The 27,275-nt window shown below is 41.8% G+C and overlaps 1 protein-coding gene across 1 annotated transcript; it reads left to right on the top strand.

Moving 5' to 3' along the window:
* Positions 1-11,255: 11,255 nt before the first annotated feature.
* Positions 11,256-23,313, top strand: LOC306709275 (uncharacterized protein). The gene is made up of 5 exons (XM_079177342.1): positions 11,256-11,957; positions 17,091-17,290; positions 17,575-17,920; positions 18,078-18,316; positions 19,791-23,313. The coding sequence occupies exons 1-5, from the start codon at positions 11,660-11,662 to the stop codon at positions 20,040-20,042; spliced, it is 1,335 nt and encodes a 444-aa protein (XP_079033468.1). The 5' UTR covers positions 11,256-11,659; the 3' UTR covers positions 20,043-23,313.
* Positions 23,314-27,275: the final 3,962 nt, after the last annotated feature.

Raw genomic sequence — 27,275 nt, 5'->3', positions numbered from 1 at the left:
CTGAAGGTGACGCAGTATTTCACGATCTTTTCCTGAACGTAACGAAGTATTTCACGATCTTTTCCTGAACGTAACGAAGTATTTCACGATCTTTTCCTGAAGGTAACGAAGTATTTCACGATCTTTTCCTGAACGTAACAAAGTATTTCACGATCTTTTCCTGAACGTAACGAAGTATTTCACGATCTTTTCCTGAAGGTAACGAAGTATTTCACGATCTTTTCCTGAACGTAACAAAGTATTTCACGATCTTTTTCTGAACGTAACGAAGTATTTCATGATCTTTTCCTGAAGCTAACGAAGTATTTCATGATCTTTTCCTGAAGGTAACGAAGTATTTCATGATCTTTTAATAAACCTAACTAAGTTGTTTCCTCTAAAGAAGGAACTTTATTTTGAAAATGTATCTATTCATGAGGTTTATTTATAATATATTTATTAATAAGATTAATCTGACACGTGTTGATGGAGTAACTTATAATATATATCATAGGAACCATTGTATGAGGATACTATAAATATATAATAGTTACATTTCAACTTAATTATGAATCGAATACTTTCTAATTATTAATTATTTGCTGTTGCTGATTTCAGAACATAATGTTCAGAATGTAAAATGTGTGAAGATGGACTGATTGTAGCAAAGTGATAACGTGATAAAAGATCACTTTGAACTTTTTAATCAAATCAAACTAACCTGTACTTTAATGTGTATATATATATATATATATATACACATATATATACACACACAGTATATCACAACATAAGGAGAGTTTTTATTGGTTCACTTCAGGTTGAACCTCCATCTTTATTGTCTCACAAGAGGAAAATCATTTTGTATTATTTAGGTTATTGTTGTTATTGAGCCTCCTCCTGTCGTTCACGAGGTGCCGGTTGTGGTTCATCTGTCACAGGTGCTGATTGGAGGATCGTCAGCAGGATGAGCTCACCTGTGCCGGTGTGGCTCATCCTTAAATACCGTCTCTAGTTGGCAGCCGCTCCCGCTGGAAGGAAGACCTCTGTTGACGGGCTCACCACAGTTGTTGCTGTCTGTGTCTTTGTGAACGTGCCGTTTACATTGAGTTACGTGTTTTTGGCGAGACAAATATACTGCACCTTTTGGCCGCCAGCTCTTTGTTTCCCTGTTTTGTTCCAGTCTCTGAGCCGAGCTGTGACATGTGGGGGCTCGTCCGTTTCTGGTTGACCCGGCGTCTGCATGAAGTGAACATCAGTAGCAGCTGTAACCTGGTAGGCTGTGCGCCATGTGTTGATCGGTTGGGTAATCTGCTTGATTGGGAGACATTTGAGTCTGGTAAGTAGGCTAATTTGGTTTTGTGTTTGTCGCCGAGCTGTTATGCTGGTGATTGTTGGTCAGAGTCTGGGTGGTCCTCTTTTACACGGTGAGTAAATTGCTGTTGTTCTGTCCCTGTTAGGCTGAGGAGCGGACCTTTGGAGTTCGTTGGGGGGTTCTGTAGTGTGGTTGGAGCTGTTGTCTCGGGGGCACATCCGAGGCTGCAGGTGGGTGGCCAGTTCATGGTGGTTTTACCGGGCCTGTGGGTTTTACTGTGCAAGGACCCACCACAAGTAGCACCTGAAGACCAGGGGGAGTTTAGTTAGTCTGTGGTTAGTCAGAGGGACGAGACTACGGTGATGTTTGGCTGTGTGGGCCGTTTGCGCTCTGACGGTGGACTAGCACCTTCTGTACTTATCGTAGGAGAGTGACCTCTGCCGTTACTGTAAGGGCAGAGGTCACTGGAAGGCTGAATGCCTGTCCAGTGCCAACAGTAGGTTCAGAAGTGAGCATGTCAAACCTGTCTCACTGGCTGTTACTGTGAAAAAAATCACTCCTGTTATTTCTCCCTGTGATTTTTCTCCCAGTGAGCAAGTGGAACCTGGAGTGGATTGCAGTCTGATTTTTCACTTTTTGTGTCTGAAGGTCACGTGTCTCTGGCGGGGAGCGCTGTCAGGGTACCTGTGAGAATGAACTGGTTTGGTTCAGGGTGAGATCCTGCATTACTAGAGGCGTGTGTGGGCTGATGGTGGTAAAATGTTCTCCTTCTGTTGCAGTGATGCCTGAGTGTGCAGTGTTTCCCTGATGTTCCTGATGAGGAGGAGGAGGAGGAGGAGGAGGAGGAGGAGGAGGAGGAGGAGGAGGAGGAGGAGGAGGAGGAGGAGGAGGAGGAGGAGGAGGAGGAGGAGGAGGAGGAGGAGGAGGAGGAGCCGCCGATCCCTCTCTGAGCCGGCAGATGGAGAACGTTTGAACCATTGATGATTGGAAGAGTGTTACAAATGGTTACTTGCTTGCAGTGGGGTGTCGGCACGAGGGGTATCTGGCTTCATGCCTTTGTGGTTTAGTACCATCTCTGGAGTTCCAGAGGCAATTCAGAGTGGTCGGGGCTCAGGATTGTCGTATTTGTTTGGTTACTTTGGTCAACGTCATGTTGGCACATTCTGGGAAAACAGTGATGCTCACGGTTTTCTGTTCCTGGTCTCCTGTTTCTCTCTCTGCTACTCTTAAAGTTGCTTCTACAGATTCTGTGGTTGCTGGGTTGCTGATGAAGAACAGAGATTAGTAAAGTGATGGACGGGTTCTCTAAAGTAGTCTACTTAAAGGATCAAAGTAAAAAGTACTCGTAATGCAGAATTGTAACATTTAATTGATGCTCTGAAGTCTTTCAGGTGATAAACAGGTTGAACTTCTTTTTTATTTTTCCTTCTCACTTCATCACAATCACAACATTTACGTAACAGAAGTAGATTCAGGTTAAACGTCTGTTTCATTCTTAGTCATGATCCATTATTCCAGTTTATTGTGATGTTAAATGGTTGTTCTTACGTCTGTAGCACTTCCTGGTTTGGATAGAAGGACCCGAGCTGAAGGTCCAGGTCGTCTTTACATGTGCCTGAGAAGAACAGCAGGTGAGCTGCTGCCTCCTACCGGTCCACAGCCGCTCTATGAATCTGAGGCTCATTTTCCAGTCGTAATATTACTATATTTCCATTGTAATGATGTTTAATGTTGTAGATGGATGGTCGATGTAACGAAATATCAAAGGACTTCACATGAGACATGTTCAAATATGTTTATATTGTTCTATTTCGATCTGTTTGTATTGATATTTTATTGTTTAGATATGTTTATATTGTTCTGTTTATATTGTTCTGTTTATATTGTTGTTATGTTTATATATGTGTATATCGTTTGTCATTCTTCCGTTGTGATCTTTAATGAAACTTTGGCTCAAGGATTAATAAAGATCAATCTAATCTGACTCACCTGTCGGGTGTAGAAAGACGTCTTTAGTTTGCTCAAACTCTTATTTCAACGTCGTGAAAAATATAAGCAGAAACCAAAGTGTTTATACTTTTGTTGAGTGTTTCAACGATCCACCTGAGCATCATTTAAGACGGAGAACAGGAGAACCGGTGAACACAAGTACAATCGGAATATGAAACAACATGAGCGCGACGACTGAGTCTGTCTAAAACTACAACGCTGCTCGGATGAACACTGCTGTGGTCCTTTCTGTTGATGGCGTAGATAAAGCAACGCGGTGGAGAACGGGATCGTGTGTATGATTCCTTCGTACCCGGTCTGCCTCTCACCACACCGGCGGTGAAAGTCACGGTATCCAACGTTCCACCGTTAGAGACGAGACACTAACCAGAGAGCTGCAGACACGGGAGGATTGTGTCTCAGGTTAGGAGAGTGTCTTCTGGGTGAAAGTCTCTGAACACGTGGTGTCTCACAGGAGACAGGTACTCATGATCCCCAACACGAGCAAGGAGCTCAACCTCATGTTCAAACTCAGAGGAGAGCACTTTGTCATTTTTGTAACGTCTGACTTTAGATGTTTCACTCGTGGAAAAGGACATCAGAGGAGAGCTTGTCCTGAGAAAAACTGCTCTCATAAAGACCAGAACCAGAAAGGTGGAGAGGGAGGAGGGGACAGGTGGGGTAGAGGAGGTGAGGGAGGAGGGGACAGGTGGGGTAGAGGAGGTGAGGGAGGAGGGGGACAGGTGGGGTAGAGGAGGTGAGGGAGGAGGGGACAGGTGGGGTAGAGGAGGTGAGGGAGGAGGGGACAGGTGGGGTAGAGGAGGTGAGGGAGGAGGGGACAGGTGGGGTAGAGGAGGTGAGGGAGGAGGGGACAGGTGGGGTCGAGGAGGTGACGGAGGAGGGGACAGGTGGGGTCGAGGAGGAGAGGGAGAGTACTGGAGGACAGGTGGAGACAGGCAGCGAGGTGGACATGGAGGGAGACGAGGAGCAGCTCAAAGCCCCTCAGCTGAAGAGGAAAGCGGGAGGAGACAGTGGAGCAGCTGAGTCTGGAGGAGGACTCTGCTGCTGACAGTGAGGCCTCTGAACAGGGCTGGCAGCTGTGGGAGCTCTGAAGGCTGCAGTGTGGAGGAAATAAAGGATTATCTGCAGAGGAGCAAACATGTAAGAGGAGCTAAAGTGGAGGACTACATCTCTGACAAAGAGAAGCTCTCCAGCTCTGTCAGATCACACACGAGCAGAAAAGGTTTCACAGAGCAGGAAGTCTACAGACTGAAACAAATAGTTCAGAAAATAAACAGAGTTAAACAATGATGGTGGGGAGAATTATGAAGAAGGTCTCACAGTGCAAGTCAAAGACAAGTTTCTGTTTGTTGGTTTTTATTTATTTAACCGGTTTAGAGGTAAAGAGACCGGAGCCCACGTGCTCACTACACCGGCTGCTTCAAGAGCCGCTGGTGAACGGAGCCAGCATGGACATCCAGGACGAATCCAGGTCTCAGCAGCATGCTGTGCTCCTCTGGGACCACCACCCTGAGGACACTGGTGGATGTAGCTGGTCCTGGACTGACAGACACACCTGCAGAGGCTTCTCTACTCGGGCTGGATTCCATCCGGCAGAGCAAGAGGATCCTGAGCAGGTGGGCGGAGAGACTGACGGAGAACGAGGTGGAGATGCTGAAGGAGTACGACGGAGGAGAGGAAGCTCCTGACTCCACAGATCCATGTCCAGATCTAGGATTTACTCCAGAGCTGAACGGAGTCTCAGGACCATCAGTCAGGGAAACCTCCACACAGTGACAGAGCCGACACTGTGAGGAGACAGAACCTGAACATGAACAACACTATGAACAACAGTATGAACAACAGTATGAACAACAGGCAGGATTTCATTGAGAAACGCTGCAACAATGAAGCACAATGTTGTGTGTCTGGAGATGAACTAACATTCATCTCTCCTTTAAAACATTATGAAGAGAAACTGTTTTGATTGGTTTTTGTTTTGTTTTGTAGATTTGTTTCTAATCTATTGCCATGGCAACGATTTTTTGCTTTTTCATGCTTTAAAAAAATTAAGGTTTCTAAAAAATCCAAAAATCTCTCTCTTTGTCTCTCTGTGTGTCTCTCTCTATCTCTCGCTATCTCTCTCTCTCTGTCTCTTTCTCTCCCTCTTTCTCTCTCTCTCTCCCCCTCGATTGAACAGATTTGATTCCTTCTCCTGTCCCTCCATCTTGTGTCTCTGTTGTCTCTTCCTCCCTCTGCAGGTCGTCTCTCACACTGCAGCTGATGAAGAGCTTCACCTTCAGCTGAGGTTGAAGGGCAGGAGATCTGTGTGTGTCAGAGTTTTTATATCACATGATTTTATATTTTTTAAGGTGTTTTATTTCTAGTAGTAATAATGTTAGTGTGTTAGTAATAATGTTAGTGTTGAGTTAGTAATAATGTTAGTGTTAGTAATAATGTTAATAATGTTAGTGTGTTAGTAATAATGTTAATAATGTTAGTGTGTTAGTAATAATGTTAATAATGTTAGTGTGTTAGTAATAATGTTAATAATGTTAGTGTGTTAGTAATAATGTTAATAATGTTAGTGTGTTAGTAATAATGTTAATAATGTTAGCGTTAGTAATAATGTTAATAATGTTAGTGTGTTAGTAATAATGTTAATAATGTTAGTGTGTTAGTAATAATGTTAATAATGTTAGTGTGTTAGTAATAATGTTAATAATGTTAGTGTGTTAGTAATAATGTTAATAATGTTAGCGTTAGTAATAATGTTAATAATGTTAGTGTGTTAGTAATAATGTTAATAATGTTAGTGTGTTAGTAATAATGTTAATAATGTTAGTGTGTTAGTAATAATGTTAATAATGTTAGTGTTAGTAATAATGTTAATAATGTTAGTGTGTTAGTAATAATGTTAATAATGTTGGCGTTAGTAATAATGTTAATAATGTTAGTGTGTTAGTAATAATGTTAATAATGTTAGTGTGTTAGTAATAATGTTAATAATGTTAGTGTGTTAGTAATAATGTTAATAATGTTAGTGTGTTAGTAATAATGTTAATAATGTTAGTGTGTTAGTAATAATGTTAATAATGTTAGTGTTAGTAATAATGTTAATAATGTTAGTGTGTTAGTAATAATGTTAATAATGTTAGTGTGTTAGTAATAATGTTAATAATGTTAGTAATAATGTTAATAATGTTAGTGTGTTAGTAATAATGTTAATAATGTTGGTGTGTTAGTAATAATGTTAATAACGTTAGTGTGTTAGTAATAATGTTGATAATGATAGTGTGTTAGTAATAATGTTAATAACATTAGTGTGTTAGTAATAATGTTGATAATGTTAGCGTTAGTAATAATGTTAATAATGTTAGTGTGTTAGTAATAATGTTAATAACGTTAGTGTGTTAGTAATAATGTTGATAATGTTAGTGTTAGTAATAATGTTAATAATGTTAGTGTGTTAGTAATAATGTTGATAATGTTAGCGTTAGTAATAATGTTAATAATGTTAGTGTGTTAGTAATAATGTTAATAATGTTAGTGTGTTAGTAATAATGTTAATAATGTTAGTGTGTTAGTAATAATGTTAATAATGTTAGTGTGTTAGTAATAATGTTAATAATGTTAGTGTGTTAGTAATAATGTTAATAACGTTAGTGTGTTAGTAATAATGTTGATAATGTTAGCGTTAGTAATAATGTTAATAATGTTAGTGTGTTAGTAATAATGTTAATAATGTTAGTGTGTTAGTAATAATGTTAATAATGTTAGTGTGTTAGTAATAATGTTAATAATGTTAGTGTGTTAGTAATAATGTTAATAATGTTAGTGTTAGTAATAATGTTAACGTTAGTGTGTTAGTAATAATGTTAATAATGTTGATTTGACTATGCATTGTTCGTTAATGACGCAGCGTCCCGTCATGCACGGATTCATGTATCTGCACCGTAGCTGTTCAACTGTAGTAGGACAGCACAGAAGCCCCAGGTATGAAATGCACGGCCCACCACTGCTTTATCTTATTGATGAGATAGTAATGATCTGAATATTAAATACAGCTTCTTTAAATTCAGGTTCCACTTCAGTGCTTTGTCTTTATTCTTTGAGTAACATAATAAAGTATTCAGCTTTTCATCTGTCAGCGTTTAGTTACTTCATCTACAGCTGGATCAACACACAATCATCTTAAATACATTAATCTATAATAACACATCACTTATCAGTTGATCATATTTAGTTTTAATAATCTGCATAATGTTAATAACAATAACAATAATATGAATAAAGTAATAATATAATGATTTATAATAATATCATCAATAATAATACAATTATTATTATTATAATAATGGTAATAATGGTTATGTTCCTCCGAGTGAGTGATGTCTGTTGGTCCGTCAGTACTGACTGGTTCTACTGATCAGTTCTACTGGTCAGTTCTACTGGTTCTACAGGTCAGTTCTACTGGTCAGTCTCCAGGTGAAGCTTCATTTCTCCTGAATCCTCCTCCTGTAGTTCAACATTACGTCACTGACAACATCACAGCGTGTCAGCAGCAGAGGGGGGGGGGGGGGGGGGGGGGGCTCTGCTTTGTGTGCGCAGAGGAAGCCACTCCTACACGCGCACACACACACACACACGCGCACATACACACCTCCTCTGAATGAGCCATGCCGCAGCAGATGGGACACTCCCCCTAAAACAATCTGCGCGTTCGCTCCAGCCGTTACGGTAGAACGTTAAACGGGCCAGGAGGGGGCGTGGTCAGCATCATGGTTGACCAGCTCCCGTCTGTTCGGTGAGAAAAAAGGAGCTGAAGGAGCCGAGCCGACCTCTGTGGCCGCCCGTGTGAGGCCGTGAGGCGGCCTATAGCTCGAGCAGCGGCCCCTGACTGGCTGGACGGTTTCGTTTAAGTGTCCGGTCGCAGCCCGGTGGTTTGAATGAAACATGTGAACGTTACGCTGTTATGTCATCATGTGTGCTTTTAGTGCAGTGAGAGCAGAGAGAGGAAGTGGTTCTTTGAGTCTGCACGAAAATAAAACATCTCAGTCATCACTTTATATCATGTATACATTTAATTTTACATTCATCAGCATGGACGGTCTAAATGGAGGCCTTAAAGGCCTTAAAGCTGTTTTATATTTGTTATATTTATATATTTACTACATGAAAGTCAGTTTATTTATTACATAGACATTTTTGCCTTAAAAGAGATATAAAGGACAAAATTGAGGGATTATATCACCCCTATATTTCTGTTTTTGGTATATTTAAAAAATATGGAAGCTGATTTCCACAACTAAAATAAAAAAAGGGTAAAATGTTAATTACAAAAAAAAATTGTCAAAATGAAATAAACCAAAATGAAGATTTATTAAGATTATGACATTTTATATCAAATGATTAGATAATACTGATTATAAATCAGTAAATTGATGTTAAAGTTGGTGTAATATAAAAATATGATGTCCATGTTCAGGCTAAATCATAACTTTGAGATAAATTGCAATTTTGGAATAATAAATCCAAATTAAATCTTAGAATATGATCTAAAAACGTCCCAAATTGACCAACCTAAAATATAAAAGTCATACATTTAACATTCTCACAATCTCATTCAATTATTTTAGTCTTGGCACTAAACAGCTTCCATACAATGAACTCATTGTCTTTCTTTTAAAACTCTCATATCCCTTGTTTTCTTGTTCCTCCATATTCTTCACAGAAACAAACGATGAAGACGATGGTGAGCTGAGCTACAGGCTCCGCTGACGTGGAGCTGAAGAGGCCCGGCTGGTGTTATGAGGCGTGTTTGCCCGTATAGGCCCGTATATATGTGGCTGATCCTATAGGCTGCTGCACAGACGTTTTATTGTCTCCTCCCTGGATACCAGCCCTTCCTTTAGGAACGCTTGTTTTTAGGGCTCAGAGAGAAAACACATGGATCCTGTGACCATTGGTTCATCTTCAGGAAGTCTCACACAGACACATTTACTACTCATTGTGTGAATATTTATACTACTTTACGTTACTCTTTAGATTGTTATAAAAACATATGATGCATTTCAAAAACACAACACAATAGAGATTAAACATGTTTGTCCTCTGACCTCTAAATGAATGAACTGAGCTTCTCCTCTTTGTTCACATAGACGGCTGTGAGCCATTTAGTTCATGTTAGCTCAAGTTAGCACATGTTGGTTCATGTTAGCTCAAGTTTGCACATGTTGGTTCATGTTGTTAGCACATGTTGGTTCATGTCATTTTAAGTTAGCACATGTTGGTTCATGTTTGCTCAAGTTAGCACATGTTGGTTCATGTTGTTAGCACATGTTGGTTCATGTAATGTTAAGTTAGCACATGTTGGTTCATGTTGTTAGCACATGTTGGTTCATGTAATGTTAAGTTAGCACATGTTGGTTCATGTTGTTAGCACATGTTGGTTCATGTAATTTTAAGTTAGCACATGTTGGTTCATGTTAGCTCAAGTTAGCACATGTTGGCTCATGTTAGCTCAAGTTAGCACATGTTGGTTCATGTTAGGCTCAAGTTAGCACATGTTGGTTGATGTTGTTAGGCTCAAGTTAGCACATGTTGGTTCATCTTGTTTGCACATGCTGGTTGATGTTAGCACATGTTGGTTGATGTTTGCACATGTTGGTTCATGTTAACTCAAATGAGCACATGTTGGTTAGCAGATGTTGGTTCATGTTAGCTCAAGTTAGCACATGTTGGTTGATGTAGTTAGCACATGTTGGTTCATGTTAGCTCAAATTAGCACATGTTGGTTAGCACATGTTGGTTCATGTTAGCTCAAGTTAGCACATGTTGGTTCATGTTAGCACATGTGAGTGCATGTTAGCTCAAGTTAGCACATGTTGGTTCATGATGTTAGCACATGTTGGTTCATGATGTTAGCAAATGTGAGTGCATGTTAGCACATGTTGGTTCATGATGTTAGCACATGTTGGTTCATGATGTTAGCACATGTTGGTTCATGATGTTAGCACATGTGAGTGCATGTTAGCTCAAGTTAGCACATGTTGGTTCATGATGTTAGCACATGTTGGTTCATGATGTTAGCAAATGTGAGTGCATGTTAGCACAGGTTGGTTCATGTTGTTAGCACATGTGAGTGCATGTTAGCTCAAGTTAGCACAGGTTGGTTCATGTTGTTAGCACATGTTGGCTCATGTTGTTAGCGCATGTTTGTGCATGTCGCATAAAACACATCAGGTAAGATAACGTTACATTTGGAACACAGCTAAATTAGCTTTCTACCTAAGATCACATTTGGAACATAGCTAAGTTAGCTAGCTAGATAACGTTACAATTGCAACCCAACTAAATTAATATCACAGATTTAATTTTGCTCCATTTACATCATTCATTCAAACATATAGATTCATAGATACGGCCTGTCGTGAATTGGGACATAATAGTTTAGCATTAAAAAAAAAGATAATACGGCAGTTACAGCTGGAAGATTCCGCGCCCACACTCCGGTTAGCACCGTTAGCTCATGTAGCTCCGTTAGCACCGTTAACACCATTAGCTCATGTAGCTCCGTTATCACCATTAGCTCCGTCAACACCGTTAGCTCCGTCAACACCGTTAGCTGCAAACCGCCAGCTCATCTGCCGCCAGCTTGAGAGCAGTGTGGAGACAAAAACACAAGTTCTCAAACTCATGTTTGGCCCCTTTAGAGAGAAACAATAAAATGCACCAAACAGTATTAAAGACACCTTTTATTTTTTATTAAACTGAATGACATTTGAAGATGTGGGCCGAACGATTAATCAATCAACCAATTTAACTAAAGTGGCAAACTGATAAATAAGCTAACAAGTTTAGCATATATATATATATATATATATATATACACAGCTAACTCTTATATTATCCTGAGAGGTTTTTAAATGTGGATGTTTGAATATACAGTCCAGTTGTTGGTCAGGTGGTGGAGTAAAAGTACTATTATCGTAGTACTGTGGAGCCACAGTGTGTAATTTGGGAGGTGTTTTGGAGTCCGTGCAAGACGTTTGGTGAATGACTGATGTTATTTTCTAAAAAAGCCAAAATGGCGTGAGGGGGCTGACTGGTAAGGGCGCGAGCGTGCACGAGATGTGGACATGTGGGCGGGAAAATGCTGCTGCGCCTCTACTCCGGTCTTTCCGGCCCGAACCAACCGAGAGGGAGCTGTAACACGCGCGAGGCGGAGAGAGCGAGCCGAGCAGCCGGAGGAGACGAGCCGAACTCCGGGGTGGTTCTTTATACATTTTACGCCCAGTTTTCCGTCGGGGAGACCGGGCAGCCGGCGGAGGAGTGGGTGGGTCTCCGGTACACGAGAATGAGAGAGCCGGAAACATGAACGGAGCCGTGTACATTTCGTTCTTCCAGGGCCAGCTGGAGTCCGTGCTGGAGCAGGTCGTTCAGCTAGCGGTCCAGGAAATCAGCAAGACGGTGGGCTCCAGTCTCAACACGCTGCTGCTGGAGGCCGCCGTGAAGGAGCAGGAGAACCACCGGCTCCGGATCAGGCTCCAGGGAGGAGGAGGAGGCGGCGGTGGAGGACAACAAAAGACAGAACCACCACCGCAACAACAGCTTCTTCTTCCCGGCGTCCCCACCGACATACGCCGCCTGGAGCAGCGCGGACGAGTCGTAGGTAGGCAGATTAAGCCCCCCCCCTTCTCCTCTCGTTATACAACACGCGCATTCACACGTAGAAACACGCCAACACAACAAGCGTGAGGGCACTCCTCCTCCCTCTAGCTGCACGCGACGCGTTGCGTAACTCTGCAGAGGTCCGTTTAAAAGCAGCAGACAGCAGAGGACCAGGACCCATGGGGGCTCCTTAGACCGGGACAAAGAAGCTCCAGTCTGGTTACACACTGGGCCTTAATACGGGTCAGAATAACTCTAGTTGGGGGTTTAATTGGAGAATAATAGAGAACGGAGCAGGATATAAAGCTGATTTATGGTATAATTTAACATATTGTCAGTAAGAGATATATACACATATACATATATATGTATATATATCAAAGGCAGTGCATGCCAGTAGTGTGTTTTACGGCCTGGTTCTAATAAGAGAAGCAGCAGCCAGGCCTCCATAAATAACATGGTGTCATGTCACGCAGCAGCTCTCACTGTGACCGGAACACGAGGGAAAGGTTGGAGAACCGAAGACGTTACTGGTTGTAGATAGAATAAAGAACGAGGCGTCGGCTCTTCTTGAGAGGAATGAGGGTCTAATGGATAAAGAAGCAACAGACTGCTGTGTGTGTGTGTGTGTGTGTGTGTGTGTGTGTGTGTGTGTGTGTGTGTGTGTGTGTGTGTGTGTGTGTGTGTGTGTGTGTGTGTGTGTGTGTGTGTGTGCGTGTGTGTGTGTGTGTGTGTGTGTGTGTGGTGGGCGGACCGAAGGGACCGTTGGACCCAGCGTCCACTAGCCAACTGTTCGGCTCACTTCCTGTAACCTCCGGTTCTTTAAGTGAAGTCAGAGCTTCACATGTTAAAGCTGCATTCTCTCTAGTGTCCACCAGGGGGCGACTCCTCTGGTTGTATAGAAGTCTATGAGAAAATGACTCTACTTCTCTCTTGATTTATTACCTCAGTAAACATTGTAAACATGAGTTTATGGTCTCAATCTCTAGTTTCAAGTCTTCTTCAATACAGCATGATGTTCATTTAGTAAATGATGGTCCATTTAGAGTCACACAGACCATAAAGCAGGGGATGCTTTAGGGGCGGGGCTACACAGTGATTGACAGGTCGACACCAGAGACGTATACGGCGTCTCTGCGTCACTCCTCCTCAGTCCAGATGTGGTCACTTCCTGTTCAATGGTTGTAAAAAAAACAAGATGGCGACGGACAAAACGGCAAACTATAGGCTTCAAAACATCCACAAACCAACGAGAGACGTCACCATGACTTTGCCTCTTCTTATAAACGGTCTCTGCTGTTGACCCAACAACAACACTCACAACCACACTTTATCATTTCCTAACTTAGCTAAGCTAACGCTAACGTTCATGACCTTATTGATGAGCTCTCTGACGACGGCTGGGGGTCTGTTTCTACTTAACAATGAAAAAAAGGTATTTTCCGACTTAAAGAATGTTTTTCTATACAATCCTATTATTGAATGAAACCAAAGACGTCCTAAAAAGTAAAATGTCGTCTGAACACAAGAAACCTTTAAAAAACAATGAAACTATAAAGTGAAGAGTCAACGGTTCCTCTCATCTACTTCCTGCTTGGTGGAGGTGTTGGCCGTGGTGCAGCTGGGGCGTTAAGCCGTCTTCTCACCAAACGCAGAGCGAAGTCTCTGTACACATGTGATGTGACGATAGCCTATCAGCGTTGATGCTCCTCCTTCATCACTGACGTTGAATCAGGAAACAAACTGTAGCCGTCTGTGTTCAGAGCTCTACGACGCCTCATGTTAGTAGAGACCAGATGTGTTCACAGTGGGGGGGAATATTTAGCGATATTTTGCGTGGCGATATTGTATCGATACACGGAAGCCAAGAATCGATCTTTTATTATATAAACTATAAACTTTTTGGTGCTAGAACAATAAAATCAATTTGTTTTTCAGTCCACTAGATGGCGCTGAGTTGTTTTCTGGTGAGGTCAGCAGAGGTCAGGGGTCAGTGTGTTTGATAAAAACAAAGAGAGACATCGGAGAAAGAAATCAGAAATGCACCGTCCACGTTTGAATCAGACGTCTGGACTGATTCTGATTTTTTTTAACAAGGAAGGCCGTCGCGGCCCGAGCTCTACAGAGAGGTGCAGCTTAAAGAGGAGGAGTCTGAGTTCAGCAGGAAGAGTTGCATTAACTTGTGATGCGTTGATGAAGCTCAGTGGATTCCTGTGTGACTATAACAGCACAACATCTCAGAGGACTGAAGTCTCTCATTCTCCAAACTAGAGCAGCACACTGAGTCACACCGGGGAGAACACGACAGACCTGCTGCTGAAAGCAGCACCAGAACGGGCCGACAGAAACCTGGTGGTTGTAACCGACAGCGCTGCTAACGTGGGCGTTGCCGTTCAGTGAGCGGGATTCCTGCATGAGAAGTGTTTCACTCACACGCTCAATCTGACCTCACAACCGGGTTAAACCTGCAACAGCAGCAGCTCATGAGGAGAGAGCAGCGCTGACTGTCTCTCTGCCTCCACGTCCACGCAGCACAAGTTATACCAGTTATATAACTCTTATATCGTACTTACACATGTTAGACACACGTCTGCATTCAGTGAAGATGGACGATGTGACTGTAATACAAACAGTTCAGTCTGTCAGGTGCAACGTTTATGAAGGTTTTATGAGAGTTGGTCAGTCTGTCTGCTTCACAATCACATCACGCTGCAATAACAATGATTGAAGTGAGACGAACAGACTGAAAACTTTATCTTATCAGATAAAACATGTTGAACACAGTTTTCCTTTGGGGACGTCATTTGCGGTGAAAAAAGAAATAAATCGCAATATATGTTATCGCAATACTCAGCATATCGCAGTATCGCGATAATATCGTATCGCGGGACCTCTGGTGATTCCCAACCCGAGTACACATGTGAATGAACAATAACACGCTGCTGTGTTTACGCCTAGATGATGTCATGTTGGGTGTTGATGGAGCTGCTACAATGCTAGCTTAGCATAGCACTGATGGGACCAGACTCCATTCAGAAAAGAATCATTTTGAAAGTTATTTACTTGTCGTCTTTTGAAGAGAACTAACAAAACATGAATTCAGACTCTTTACTCGTCATCATGTAGATCTGATGATGCCAGTAAAGCAGCGTGGGTCATGTGATGAACTCCAGACGGAGTTTAGTTTCCTGATATCTGGACTCACAAGTACGAAGCAGGAATAGAGGTTGATGGAGGAAATAAATATATAATATAAATATATATAATATACCAGAAGAGGGTGTAAAATGCTCAATCTCTGCAGCTTGTTTCAGCTCTGCTTTATAGAAGGCTTGTTGTTATTGTTGTTATTATGGGATGGTGAGACGGATCAGGTCTGGATGGCTCTGATCGGTCTGAACAGGACGGACCTCCTCCATCACAGGAGCTGTCACTCATCCAGACGTTCTTTGTGTGTGTGTGGGTGTGTTTCAGACACACACACACACACACACACACACACACACACACACACACAGAGACACGTGAGACAGAATAAACCACGCATGCATACACACACATCTGTGCACTCGCACACACAAGGTTGACACGCAACCCCCCCCCCCCCCCCCCCCCCCCCCCCCCCCCCCCCCCCACTCCTTAAAACCAGGCCAGCAGGACGACAGAGAGGACACTTAATGTGCTGGTTTGACTCCCAGTCTGGAGCGTTCACTCCTCCCATCTGATGATGATGATGGGAGGTCATCATCAGCATCAGCATCTTCCTCATCAGCATCATCGTCATAATGATCAGCGTCATCATCAGCAACCAGTTTAAACCCCTACCAACCAGTACCAACCAGTTTAAACCCCTACCAACCAGTACTAACCAGTTTAAAGCCCTACCAACCAGTACCAACCAGTTTAAACCCCTACCAACCAGTACCAACCAGTTTAAACCCCTACCAACCAGTACTAACCAGTTTAAACCCCTACCAACCAGTTTAAACCCCTACCAACCAGTACCAACCAGTTTAAACCCCTACCAACCAGTACCAACCAGTTTAAACCCCTACCAACCAGTACCAACCAGTTTGAATTGGACCAATCAGCAGTCCTCTCATTAACCAGAGACGAGGCTGATGAAGATGAAGAGTTGTTAGCTGACAGTAGTCTTGTTGATGCTAGTTAGCGGCGTGCTAACAGAGACACTGGACCGGTAGCACCAGCGGACCCCGTGTTAAACCCTTTGCTTACCTTTTTTTACTTCTCCATGCTGCTACTGGTAACCCCAGCGTTTAACGTCACGTTGCTATGAACTGTGGGTAATTCTCTCAGTTAAAGTCTGCAGAAATGTGGACTCAGAAACTCTGAACCCTCACAGTCCGCGAGACTGGAGAGAGTTAGATTAACTCAGACGGAGAGATAATGAGGCCCCGACACGCTCAGGTCAGAGGTCACCGCTGTGTGTGTGGGGGGGGGGGGGGGGGGGGGGGGGCACATGTGTGGCGTCTGCTCACTGTGGAGAGGAACAAAGGAGGAGGAGGGCTTTGTTAGTGTAAGTGATTAAATGAACTCCTGGAGATCATCTCAGACTCTTTCATACTAAAGCTGGGACACTTCACAATAAACGCATGTAAAGACCAGACGCTGTGAGCTACAGGTTATTAAATCACAGGCTGCATCGTAGTGCTGGGCGGTATACCGCTTTAATTTCCCGTATGATATTAATTGTTCACACACCGTCATACCGGTGCATCGCCGAAACAACTGCTGCCACTCTTCAACGGGCAGCAGGATGTATTGTTCACCGTTAAAGGCGCTAGTGGTCTTAGTGTAATGAGAGGGACTCTAGTGATGTTATAACTTTATAACAATAACCCACAACTAACGCTCTTTAACAGCAAAACACCACCACACAACAGTCTGTGACACATAAATAATATAAACACTAATGATTGTACATTTATAAAATGTCACCGCCGAACTGCATGCTGGGTACAGCTCGCTAGCTAGCCCGCTAGCATAACAGTCTGCTAACAGCTGGTAGCTGCATTATGTACAGTATATTAATATATTGTTTAGACACAAATACACGTGATGGTGATGATGGTGATGATGATGATGATGATGGTGGTCTCTCTTCCTCCTCCAGACCAGCTGAAGGGGGTCATGGAGCAGGTCCTGGACTTTGCGGTCCACGAGCTGACGAAGATCGTCGAGGCGTCGTTTGACGACCTGCTGCTGGAGATCACCAAGATGGAGAGAGAGCAGCAGGACCTGGGGGAGACGCTGGACAGGGGGGGGGGGGGGAGGAGCCGGAGGGAGGAGGAGGGGCTCAGAGAACGACTCGGTGTCACCCAGCGGCTCTGAGGACACGAGGGAGGAGATGACCGAGGTCACCAGAGAGACGCCAAGGAGAGACGGTGAGTGGACACCTTTAACTGTGATGTCACGGTGTACCGCAGGTACACCGTGACATCACAGTGAGCTCTACTTAATCACATGATACAAGTTCATCTGCTCCTCCTTTACCTCCTTCCCTTCATCCTTTCTCTCTTCTCCTTCTTCAATTCCCCTCCTCTCCTTTCTCACCTCCTCTCTCCCCTCCTTCCCCTCACCTCCTCTCTCCCCCTCAGACCCGGACCGCCCCCCCCGTCCTCTCTGTGTCTCAGGACTGGGTTCCTATCCTGGACAAGGTCTTTGGTCAGAAGTGGTGCAGCGACGTATGGCAGATCAAGGAGCTGGATGGAGGAGGAGGAGGTGGGCGGAGTCTTAATGAAGGAGGTGCCGATCAGGTGGCTCCTCCCTCCTGCCCCTCTGTGACCCTGGAGCCCTCCCCCTCCTCACCCCAGCAGGACCCCCGCTGGACTCCTCTGGAGGACATGGAGGTGTTTTCTCCTGATGAAGAAGCTGCAGACGCTCAGAGGAAGACCAGCAGACCTGAATCTGGATCAGGACCTGGACCCCCCCTCAGCCCTACAGGTGACCCCAAAGAGATCACTGCCCTCTACTGGACATCAGACTCATCACTCAGAGTACTGCTACAGTGAATGAAGTCCCTGTGTACTGAGGGTTCTCTGTCTGGTCTCTCTGGTCTCTCTGGACCCTGACCCTGGTCTCTCTTGTCTCTGGTCTTCAGGGCGCCGCTCCTCTGCCTCGATGCTCCACCGTCTCCTGACTCTTCCGTGTCAGCTGCTGGAGGAAGAAGACGCCGCTAAAGAGACGATGTCCGTCCTGTCGGGGGACAGAACCGGCGAGCGTCCAGACCGGGTCGGTCCAGACCGGGTCGGTCTATCTCGTACGAGGGGCGAGGAGGAGGAGGAGGAGGAGGAGGAGGAGGAAGAGGAAGGAGGGGAGGAAGAGGACAAAGGGAGGAAGGTGAGGAAGGAAACATGTCGCATAAAATAACAGCTGATCTTCTTCTTTGGTTTTAGACGATCTGACACTTTATATATGTATTATCATTTTATATTTTAATTTTCACTGAGAAAAATATACATATATATGTATATATACACATATATATGTATATATACACATATATATGTGTATATATACATATATATGTATACATATATATGTGTATATATATATATATATATACATATATATGCACACATATATATATATGCATATATATACACATATATATATATATGTGTATACACATATATATATATATATATATATGTGTATACACACATATATATATACACATATATATATATATGTGTATATATATATATACACATATACATATACATATACATATACTGTATACATATATATGTATACACATATATATGTATACATATATATGTGTATATATATATATATATATACACATATATATATATATGTATATATATATATATGTGTATATATATATATACACATATATATATATATGTGTATATATATATGTGTGTATACACATATATATATATATATATATATGTATGTGTATACACATATATATATATACACATATATATATATATATATGTATACACATATATATGTATACATATATATGTGTATATGTGTATATATATATACACATATATATATATATGTGTATACACATATATATATATATATATATATATGTGTATACACACATATATATATACACATATATATATATATGTGTATATATATATATATATATACATATATATATATATGTGTATATATATATATATATATACACATATATATGTATACATATATATGTGTATACACATATATACACATATATATATATATACATATATATATATATATATATGTGTATATATATATATATATATATACACATATATATGTATACATATATATATATATGTATACATATATATATATATGTATACATATATATATATATGTGTATATATATATATATATATATACACATATATATGTATACATATATATATATATGTATACATATATATATATATGTGTATATATATATATATATATATACACATATATATGTATACATATATATATATATGTATACATATATATGTGTATATATATATATATATATATACACATATATATATATATGTATACATATATATATATATGTATACATATATATATAACCTGTTGAGATGATCACGTGACGTCGAGCTGTCAGGAGGCTTCAGCAGCTTCAGCAGCTCTCGTGGTCTCGTGGTTTACGGCTCCAGCTGTCTCAGGTCTGAAGGCTCCTCCAGACTGCATGATTCAGCTCCTCCTGCTCAGGAGGATTCAGATCAGATGTAGCTGTGTGTTGTGTATCATGTGTGTGTTGTGTATCATGTGTGTGTTGTGTATCATGTGTTGTGTGTTGTGTCTGCAGAGGAAGAGGAGGAGGACCTGGTCTGAGTGTGACGTCTGTGGTCGGAGGTTCAGTCGTATTTCTCTCCTGAAGTCTCACCGTCTGACTCACGCCGTCATCGCGGCCACCTCCTCGTCTCCCGTTGGCTCCGCCTCCTCCGCTCTGCGCTGCTCCTCCTGCGGGAAGAGGTTCTCCTCATCGACCCGCCTCCAGAGCCACATCCAGAACCAGCACCCAGAGGACCAGAACCAGCACCCAGAGAACCGGTCCTGAACCGGAACCCGGAGATTCACTGGAACCGGAAAAGCAGAACCAGACCGGGATCAACAGAACCAGACCGGGATCAACAGAACCAAACCGGGATCAACAGAACCAAACCGGGATCAACAGAACCAAACCGGGATCAACAGAACCAGACCGGATCAACAGAACCAAACCGGGAACAACAGAACCAGACCGGGATCAACAGAACCAGACCGGGATCAACAGAACCAAACCGGGATCAACAGAACCAGACCGGGATCAACAGAACCAGACCGGTTTTAGTTTTTAGAATCAAAACTTTCAGCGGTTAGCAATGTTTTTTTTTTTACTTTTTAAAGAAATCTGACATACAAAAACAAAAAAACCAAGAACCTCATTGGTTCGTGACGGACCAATCAGGAGTCAGAGTCAGACGGACCAATCAGGAGTCAGATCACTGAGACGTGAACAAGGTCCAGAAGAAAATCAATCAAAGAGCAAAAATCTTTTTCTACATTTAATAAGAAACGTCGATCAAAACAATGAAAGTTAAAAAGATGAATGTTGGTTTTTAATTCTGTGAAACTTTAAAACTTTATTTCATCACAGAAAGAGTTTAACGTGAAGTTTTAGGAACTTAAAAGAACTTCAAAAGAGTCGGTAAAATAATGAATATTTAATGTTATTTGAACTCTTTTCAAGTTAAATTGAAACAAATGTTGAAGCTGAATTTGATGAAAGAAATTAATCCTAAAAGAGGAAGTAAAGAACGTGATCGGAGGATCTTTGATGAGGAGGTGACTCCTCTTCCTCCTCCTCGTCCTCCTCTCGGCCCGGTGGAGGAAACGAGCTGCAGGTGAGTTTCAGTCTCGACAGGTGAACTGTTTTCTTTTTTTTTTTGCAATAAGCTCGTCTCCTCAGCAGTCGTTTCCTGTTTCCTGTTTCCTGTTTCCTGTTTCCTGTGGTGGTTTGTTTTTAAAGTGACCTTTTTATTGTTTCTCTCAACAAACACTTTTTATTTTGTGATTATCGTCGGCTGATTTCTGTTTTTGTCGTCATGTTTTTGATAGTTTTCTGGCTCTTTGAGGATTTCTTTTCCTGCATCACTACTCGTACTCAGAGTAAAGAGGAGTAAAGAGGAGTAAAGAGGAGTAAAGAGGAGAAAAGAGGAGTAAAGAGGAGTAAAGAGGAGGAGCTGATTGTTTGACTCGGTGAATGTGAATTCATTTCTACGTTTGTTGAACAGGTTTTTTTGATGATGAAACAAGAGAAAAGAGGAAGGTTTCTAAATCTCTGCTTCCTTCTTTCTTTACTTCCTTCCTTCATCCCTCGTTCAGTGACCTCATGTTGACACACACATACCTCCGGAAAACACAAATAACCATATATATGTTTATAAAAACACAAACAGAAGACTACATTCATCTGATGCGTCTTTAGTTTGAATGTGTTTAAACCTCGTCGTCTCTGAAGCGGAGAAACGCTGCTGACGGAGTTTGATTTGATTGTTCACGATTCTAAAAAGCATCAGGAATGAAAACCTTTGATTTGATGAATCCACGTTAATGTTCTGCTTCAGTAACTACAGCTGCTCGTCGGCTTCAGCCTCCGTACATCTTCACATACCTCATTTTATTGTCTTGTCAAACATTTCCAGTGTTTTTCTTTGTTCTCTTTCCACACAGACCTCAGTACCTCAGTATTTGACTACAATAATGCTATTTTTACTTTCTGTTTTCTGTTGTTGTTGTTTCTTTGAAACAGAACCTGATGCTGACGAGTAAAAACCACAAAAACACGAACGTCTCAGGTCGAATATTCACTTTTTAATGAATACAAAATATAGTTTTTTAGGACTTTAAGTCATTTTAACAGGTTTATAAGAAATCTGGAAGCCCATTGATGTCAAGACAAGAAATATGAAATAATTAGATATGACGAGAATCAAAATACTTCAGAAATCATGAGTCAAAACTCTGATTTGGACAAATTAAAAACTTTTAATTTTTAAATGTTCAGTTTTCTTGTTTTCAGTTTTCCAGATGTTACTGAGCCGTAAACATCTGGCTGATACTTCAGATTATTTGTGAAACATGAAGTATTGTTTTGACCTTTGTTTGTTTTAAAGCTTTTAATATCTTGTTGTTCGTTCCAGAGCGTTTTAAAGCTCGTAGAGTAAAAGATGCTAAAAATAAACAATGAGATCAAACAAAGTTTAAATGAGACGTAAACATAAACTTACAGGAATAGAAAGTTAAAACCACAAGAACCAATGATCAGCCTCTTCCAGAAACGCACAACGAGAGTATTAACGTGGTTTTTACTCGACAGCAGCTTCACTGTGACAGCGTCATGTGACCCGTTACCATGGTGATCCATCTGTTTACAAAAGCGAGCGGACGGCGTGACGGAGCGAAAACGACTTTTTGCCAAATTATTGAATCTGTGCCACAAGAATCCATCACAACGAGGCCACACGTTCTGACCTGAGCAGGAAGTTATTAACTAGTAACTGGTGGCCTTGATGTTATAAATATATAATAATCGTTATTATTTTAAGCATTCAGACGCATTTCACGTGCACATATCTGTGAACTGTTATTTTACGCTGTTTTTCTGTAAAGTGGTTGTTTGGTTCCAGATGTTCGTTCAAGCTGAAGGTGGAGAAAAGAAAGAAGGGAAAGAACCTAAAATAAAGGTTTTATAACCGTAACATAGACGTGAGATGTTAGACGTAGAGCTGGAGTCAATAGAAACACACTGCAGGAGTTCCTCAGGGAACCAGCAGAGGTCCTCTTATTGTTTGATGCATTGTGGGAACGAGGGGATGAAAGGGATGTTTTTTAACTTTTATTTTCAATTTAAATGGTGTAACTTTGTGATGACACAGGGAAATGTGAATAATGTTTTGTTTTTTATTACTTTAAATATCTATTTCTACTCCTTCATCTCAGTGTTTTCAGATTTGATGCAATACTTTTGATATAAAAAATGTGCCCTTTTTTTGTAATTCACCGATCTAATAAAAAAACCAAAATGTAAAAGAGTTTGTTATTTAAAGACCTCCGTCGGGTTAACAGGTGACCTGAGTTTATGGCCAACGCTCTGATGTTTTGGTGCCCGTGTTGATCACAGCACCGTCTGAATGTTACAAAGCGTCGGCCATGATGATGATGATGATGATGATGAAGGCCATGGTGTGTTCTCTTCTTCTTTTGTTCTTATTGTTTACCTGTTTTAGTCGATGAGACCGGGTACTTTTTGTGGTAAAAATTCAAACAAAAACAATAAATGTTCACAATCGAAACCTGAAGTCTGATTTTCTCTTTTCTGACGAAACAAATATTTAAAATATAATAAAGTCAAAGTGTTGATCTGTACATTTTATACTTTAATATCTAGTGTTTCTGGATTAATGTTGCTGCAGCATTGTGTATATACATATATATAAACGTGTATATTCCAGTGGTGGGCCGTGCATTCTATACCTTCACTGCTGTCCTGCAGCTGAAACACAGCTACGTTATGATTTGTTTTGTGTAAAAATGAAGCTCAAAACACACTAACTGCAGAGTGCAGATACATGAATACGCAGCGACTGCGTCTGCTCTGACTGCAGCTGTGACTGCTGTGAGAGCTTTGAGCTGCTCGTTCACACGCAGCAGAACTACGAGCTTTAACGTCTCAACACCACAACAAGTCTCTAGATGTGTCTCTCGCAGCTTTTGACAAAAAAAGTCTCCATGAGGGTTTGGAAAGTCGCCAGATTTAGCGAGAAAGTCACCAAGTTGGCAACACTGGCACCGGCTAAATGTGTCCCCAGAGCAACACTGGACGTAACAATGGTTCCTATCACATATTAAACCAAACAAAAATCCATCTTCATAAAAACAAGTTGTACAAATAATAATAAGAATTAAAGCTGCGAGCAGCATTGGTCGGGCCGTCGCAGCTTCGTGCATTTCTGTGACCATCGTACACGGCGTGCACGAGTTAGACGATATTTCCTGCGTCGACCAGCAGCGTAACAAGATCGTGTTGACAGGTCTGAAGCCTCAAACGTGTTGAGTGAACCTCCGATACAATCATAACTGTAAGCCTGTTAAGATCATTAAGAACATGAATGCGCTTCAGTGTTAGTAACATAACAGACTCAGTTTATGGGATGGGGTTCAGCTCCCTGCTGTGCTGCTGATTGGATTTGGACTTACATGAAAGTTAACAGAACAGTAGAATCATTTGCTTTTACTTGAACACTTTAATTTAACACTGGTTTCATTTTAAGCTCTTCTGTAACTTTAGATTGTCGTGTGAAGCATTCATTGTGACATTTAACCTGATTCTCATGTAGAAGCTCTGGACAGATCATTTATACTAATGCTCACTGACGGGTTGAGAACCTTCGTTATCTAACTTTTGCTCTCCAAGCATCTTAGTTTGCACATATTTAGATCAGAGAAGTCTTTTTCTCATGGTGTGCCCACAAACCCTTTTAATAAGTTCAGTGTTTGGGCCGCTGTAATTATAGAATCCTGCTTACGTCCGTGCTTATCAGTAGGTGGCGCTATGACTATGAGTTAATATTAGCATGCAGAAGTCCTAAAGTCATGACCGTCAACAAGCACGTCAAGTTTGGGACAGTTTTGACAAAGTACAGTCGAGTTACAACAGCTAGGTGGCGCTATTACTATGATTCTAAATTGTCATATAGATGTGTTCTGAGTCAGGATGTTATGACATATGAGAGATTTGGAGCAGATTAGACAATGTACGGCCGAGTTACAACAACTTCCTGTTTCGTGGTGAATGGTGTTTTTTTGCCGCCACGCCACGGATTCATAGTTCGATACATTTTTGATCTTTGAGTAACTTTTAAATGGTCTCAAGAGCAGACTGACCAAATCTGAAGTCAATCGGGTCAATTTTTTGTACGTCCCATCACGTTCCACATACCTACCAAATTTCATACAGCTCGGTGAAACCCAATGTTGGGGTTACTCAATAGGGGGCGCTAGCGAGACAATATTTCATACCGCAGCAGGACAACACATTCAGACTGCAATTTTCGCAAATCCTGGCTTGCGTGCAAATTTCATAAGTTTTCCAGTATCCCAAGCACCTCCTTTTTACAATGAAACTGGTACGATAATAATAATAAACATTAGAATAACAATAGGTTGGTGCTCGGGCCCTAATAGCAGCGACGTACGGCCCGAGGCACCTTCCTGCGTCTCGGGGGTGCTGGCGGGACGCCGGCAGACGCGGCCATAAATATTTGCGACCATCAGACAGCGCCCACAAGTTAGACGTGACGCTGGAAATGATGTTGTGCAAATATTCCACCAGTTCCTGTATGTTTATAAACAAAAACATGACTCAGCATGGTGATCAGTACAACATGTTGCCATGGTGATGTAATGAACACATTCATGAGCTTCTTAAGCGCCAAATAAACGTTATGAACAGCACGGCATGCAGCGGCTTTCCCGATGTTCTCGCATCACCGACACTACAAACATGAAGCATCGCTCCACAGCGAGGCTGCAGCGTGTGGTGTTCAATGTCTGCTCCACAAGTCTGTAAATAAAGGATTCCTCGTCGCTCGAACAGGAAGTCATCGTGATGTGATGACGGATGTTGGCGATGTGGAAGAACTCTCTCCCTATAAAACGCTGATCTGACTAATATCCTCCTTCATCAGTGGATCTCTGAGGAAGAGGAGCTGAGCTAATCCAGCTAACTGAAGTTAGCCTGCGCTGGAGCAGGTTCAGGCTTATGGATGTGTTGCTATGGTGATTTTGTTAAACTTGCTTCGAGGAACCGAAAAGCCTGACTTATGTAATCTCATCCTGAACATTATCCGGCTAACTCAGTTAGCCACGTACGAGGAAGAGGGCCCAGGAGCAGGTGCTGTAGACACGCCCCCTCTGAGAGTCACAGACAGGTGCTGTAGACACGCCCCCTCTGAGAGTCACAGACAGGTGCTGTAGACACGCCCCCTCTGAGAGTCACAGACATGTGCTGTAGACACGCCCCCTCTGAGAGAGTCACACAGACAGGTGCTGTAGACACGCCCCCTCTGTGAGAGTCACAGACAGGTGCTGTAGATACGCCCCCTCTGAGAGTCACAGACAGGTGCTGTAGACACGCCCCCTCTGTGAGAGTCACAGACAGGTGCTGTAGACACGCCCCCTCTGAGAGTCACAGACAGGTGCTGTAGACACGCCCCCTCTGAGAGTCACAGACAGGTGCTGTAGACACGCCCCCTCTGAGAGAGTCACACAGACAGGTGCTGTAGACACGCCCCCTCTGAGAGAGTCACACAGACACACACCTGGTGCAGGTGCTGACAGAAGCAGCAGAGTGAAGCTAGAAGGCTCCACAGTAACATCAGCACAGAGAGGTGGACCCTCTCCACAGACGATGGAGAGATTCTCATCTTCTTCAACAATGTTTAAAGTTGTAGACGTGTCACAGTGATGTAAACATTGTTGTGTATTTGAATGACTAACCTGACAGGAAGTAAACATCGACCCAAGTTGCTGCCTCACAGTTCAGTTCAGTGTGAACAGTGGAAGCTCCGGTCTGCTCTGAAGAGGGTCTCAACAGACCTCATGGTGCACTGAAACTTAACACAAATGAGTTTTATATATATATATATATATATATATATATATATATATATATATATATATGTTATTTGTTTCAAATTGGACATCTTCAATATATTTGTTTTCATGTGAGACTTTACCAAAGTTATTTGCTTTAAGTGTTCTTGAAGTTCTTTAATAAATGGAAAGCAGTTATATTTGACTCCTCCCCTTTTCTTTACTGATCCGACAAATGATCCGAACCGTGAGGTTGTGATCCGTTGCACCCCTAAAATATATATATTATATATATAATATATATAATATATATAATATATGGGCCGGAGGCAGAAGTTTGTTATTTGAAAGTACTCCATTTAAAGTGTAAAAGTATGTATAGTCAGAAAATAAGTATTAAATACTAGTAATTTTTAGTGCTGGGCAAGTTAGCGCGTTATCGCGTTAACGCAATCATTAATGAACGCCGACAATTATTTTATCGCGCTTTAACGCATTTTTTTATTATTTTGATTTTGAGAGTGCCTTGCTCACTGGCAGCGGTGAGGAAGTCTTCAGACTACGTTGATGCAGCGCGTGAGAGAAGTTTAGAGAAACTAAAGGAACGTCCTCAAGGCGCGTTCACGTCTCGTTTGGTGTGAACGCACCTTTAGAA

Source organism: Pholis gunnellus (genome assembly GCF_910591455.1).
Source record: "Pholis gunnellus genome assembly, chromosome: 17".
NCBI lineage: Eukaryota > Metazoa > Chordata > Actinopteri > Perciformes > Pholidae > Pholis > Pholis gunnellus.
Note: the sequence above shows the minus strand (reverse complement) of the source record. Positions and strands in the feature narration are given on the sequence as shown.

Bases quoted from the DNA above. Each gene is read 5' to 3' on its own strand.
- LOC306709275 (XM_079177342.1), top strand. From the start codon at position 11,660: ATGAACGGAGCCGTGTACATTTCGTTCTTCCAGGGCCAGCTGGAGTCC. The intron at 17,921-18,077 runs GTGACCCCAAAG...TCTGGTCTTCAG, and splicing joins ACCCCCCCTCAGCCCTACAG to GGCGCCGCTCCTCTGCCTCG. The intron at 18,317-19,790 runs GTGAGGAAGGAA...TTGTGTCTGCAG, and splicing joins AAGAGGACAAAGGGAGGAAG to AGGAAGAGGAGGAGGACCTG.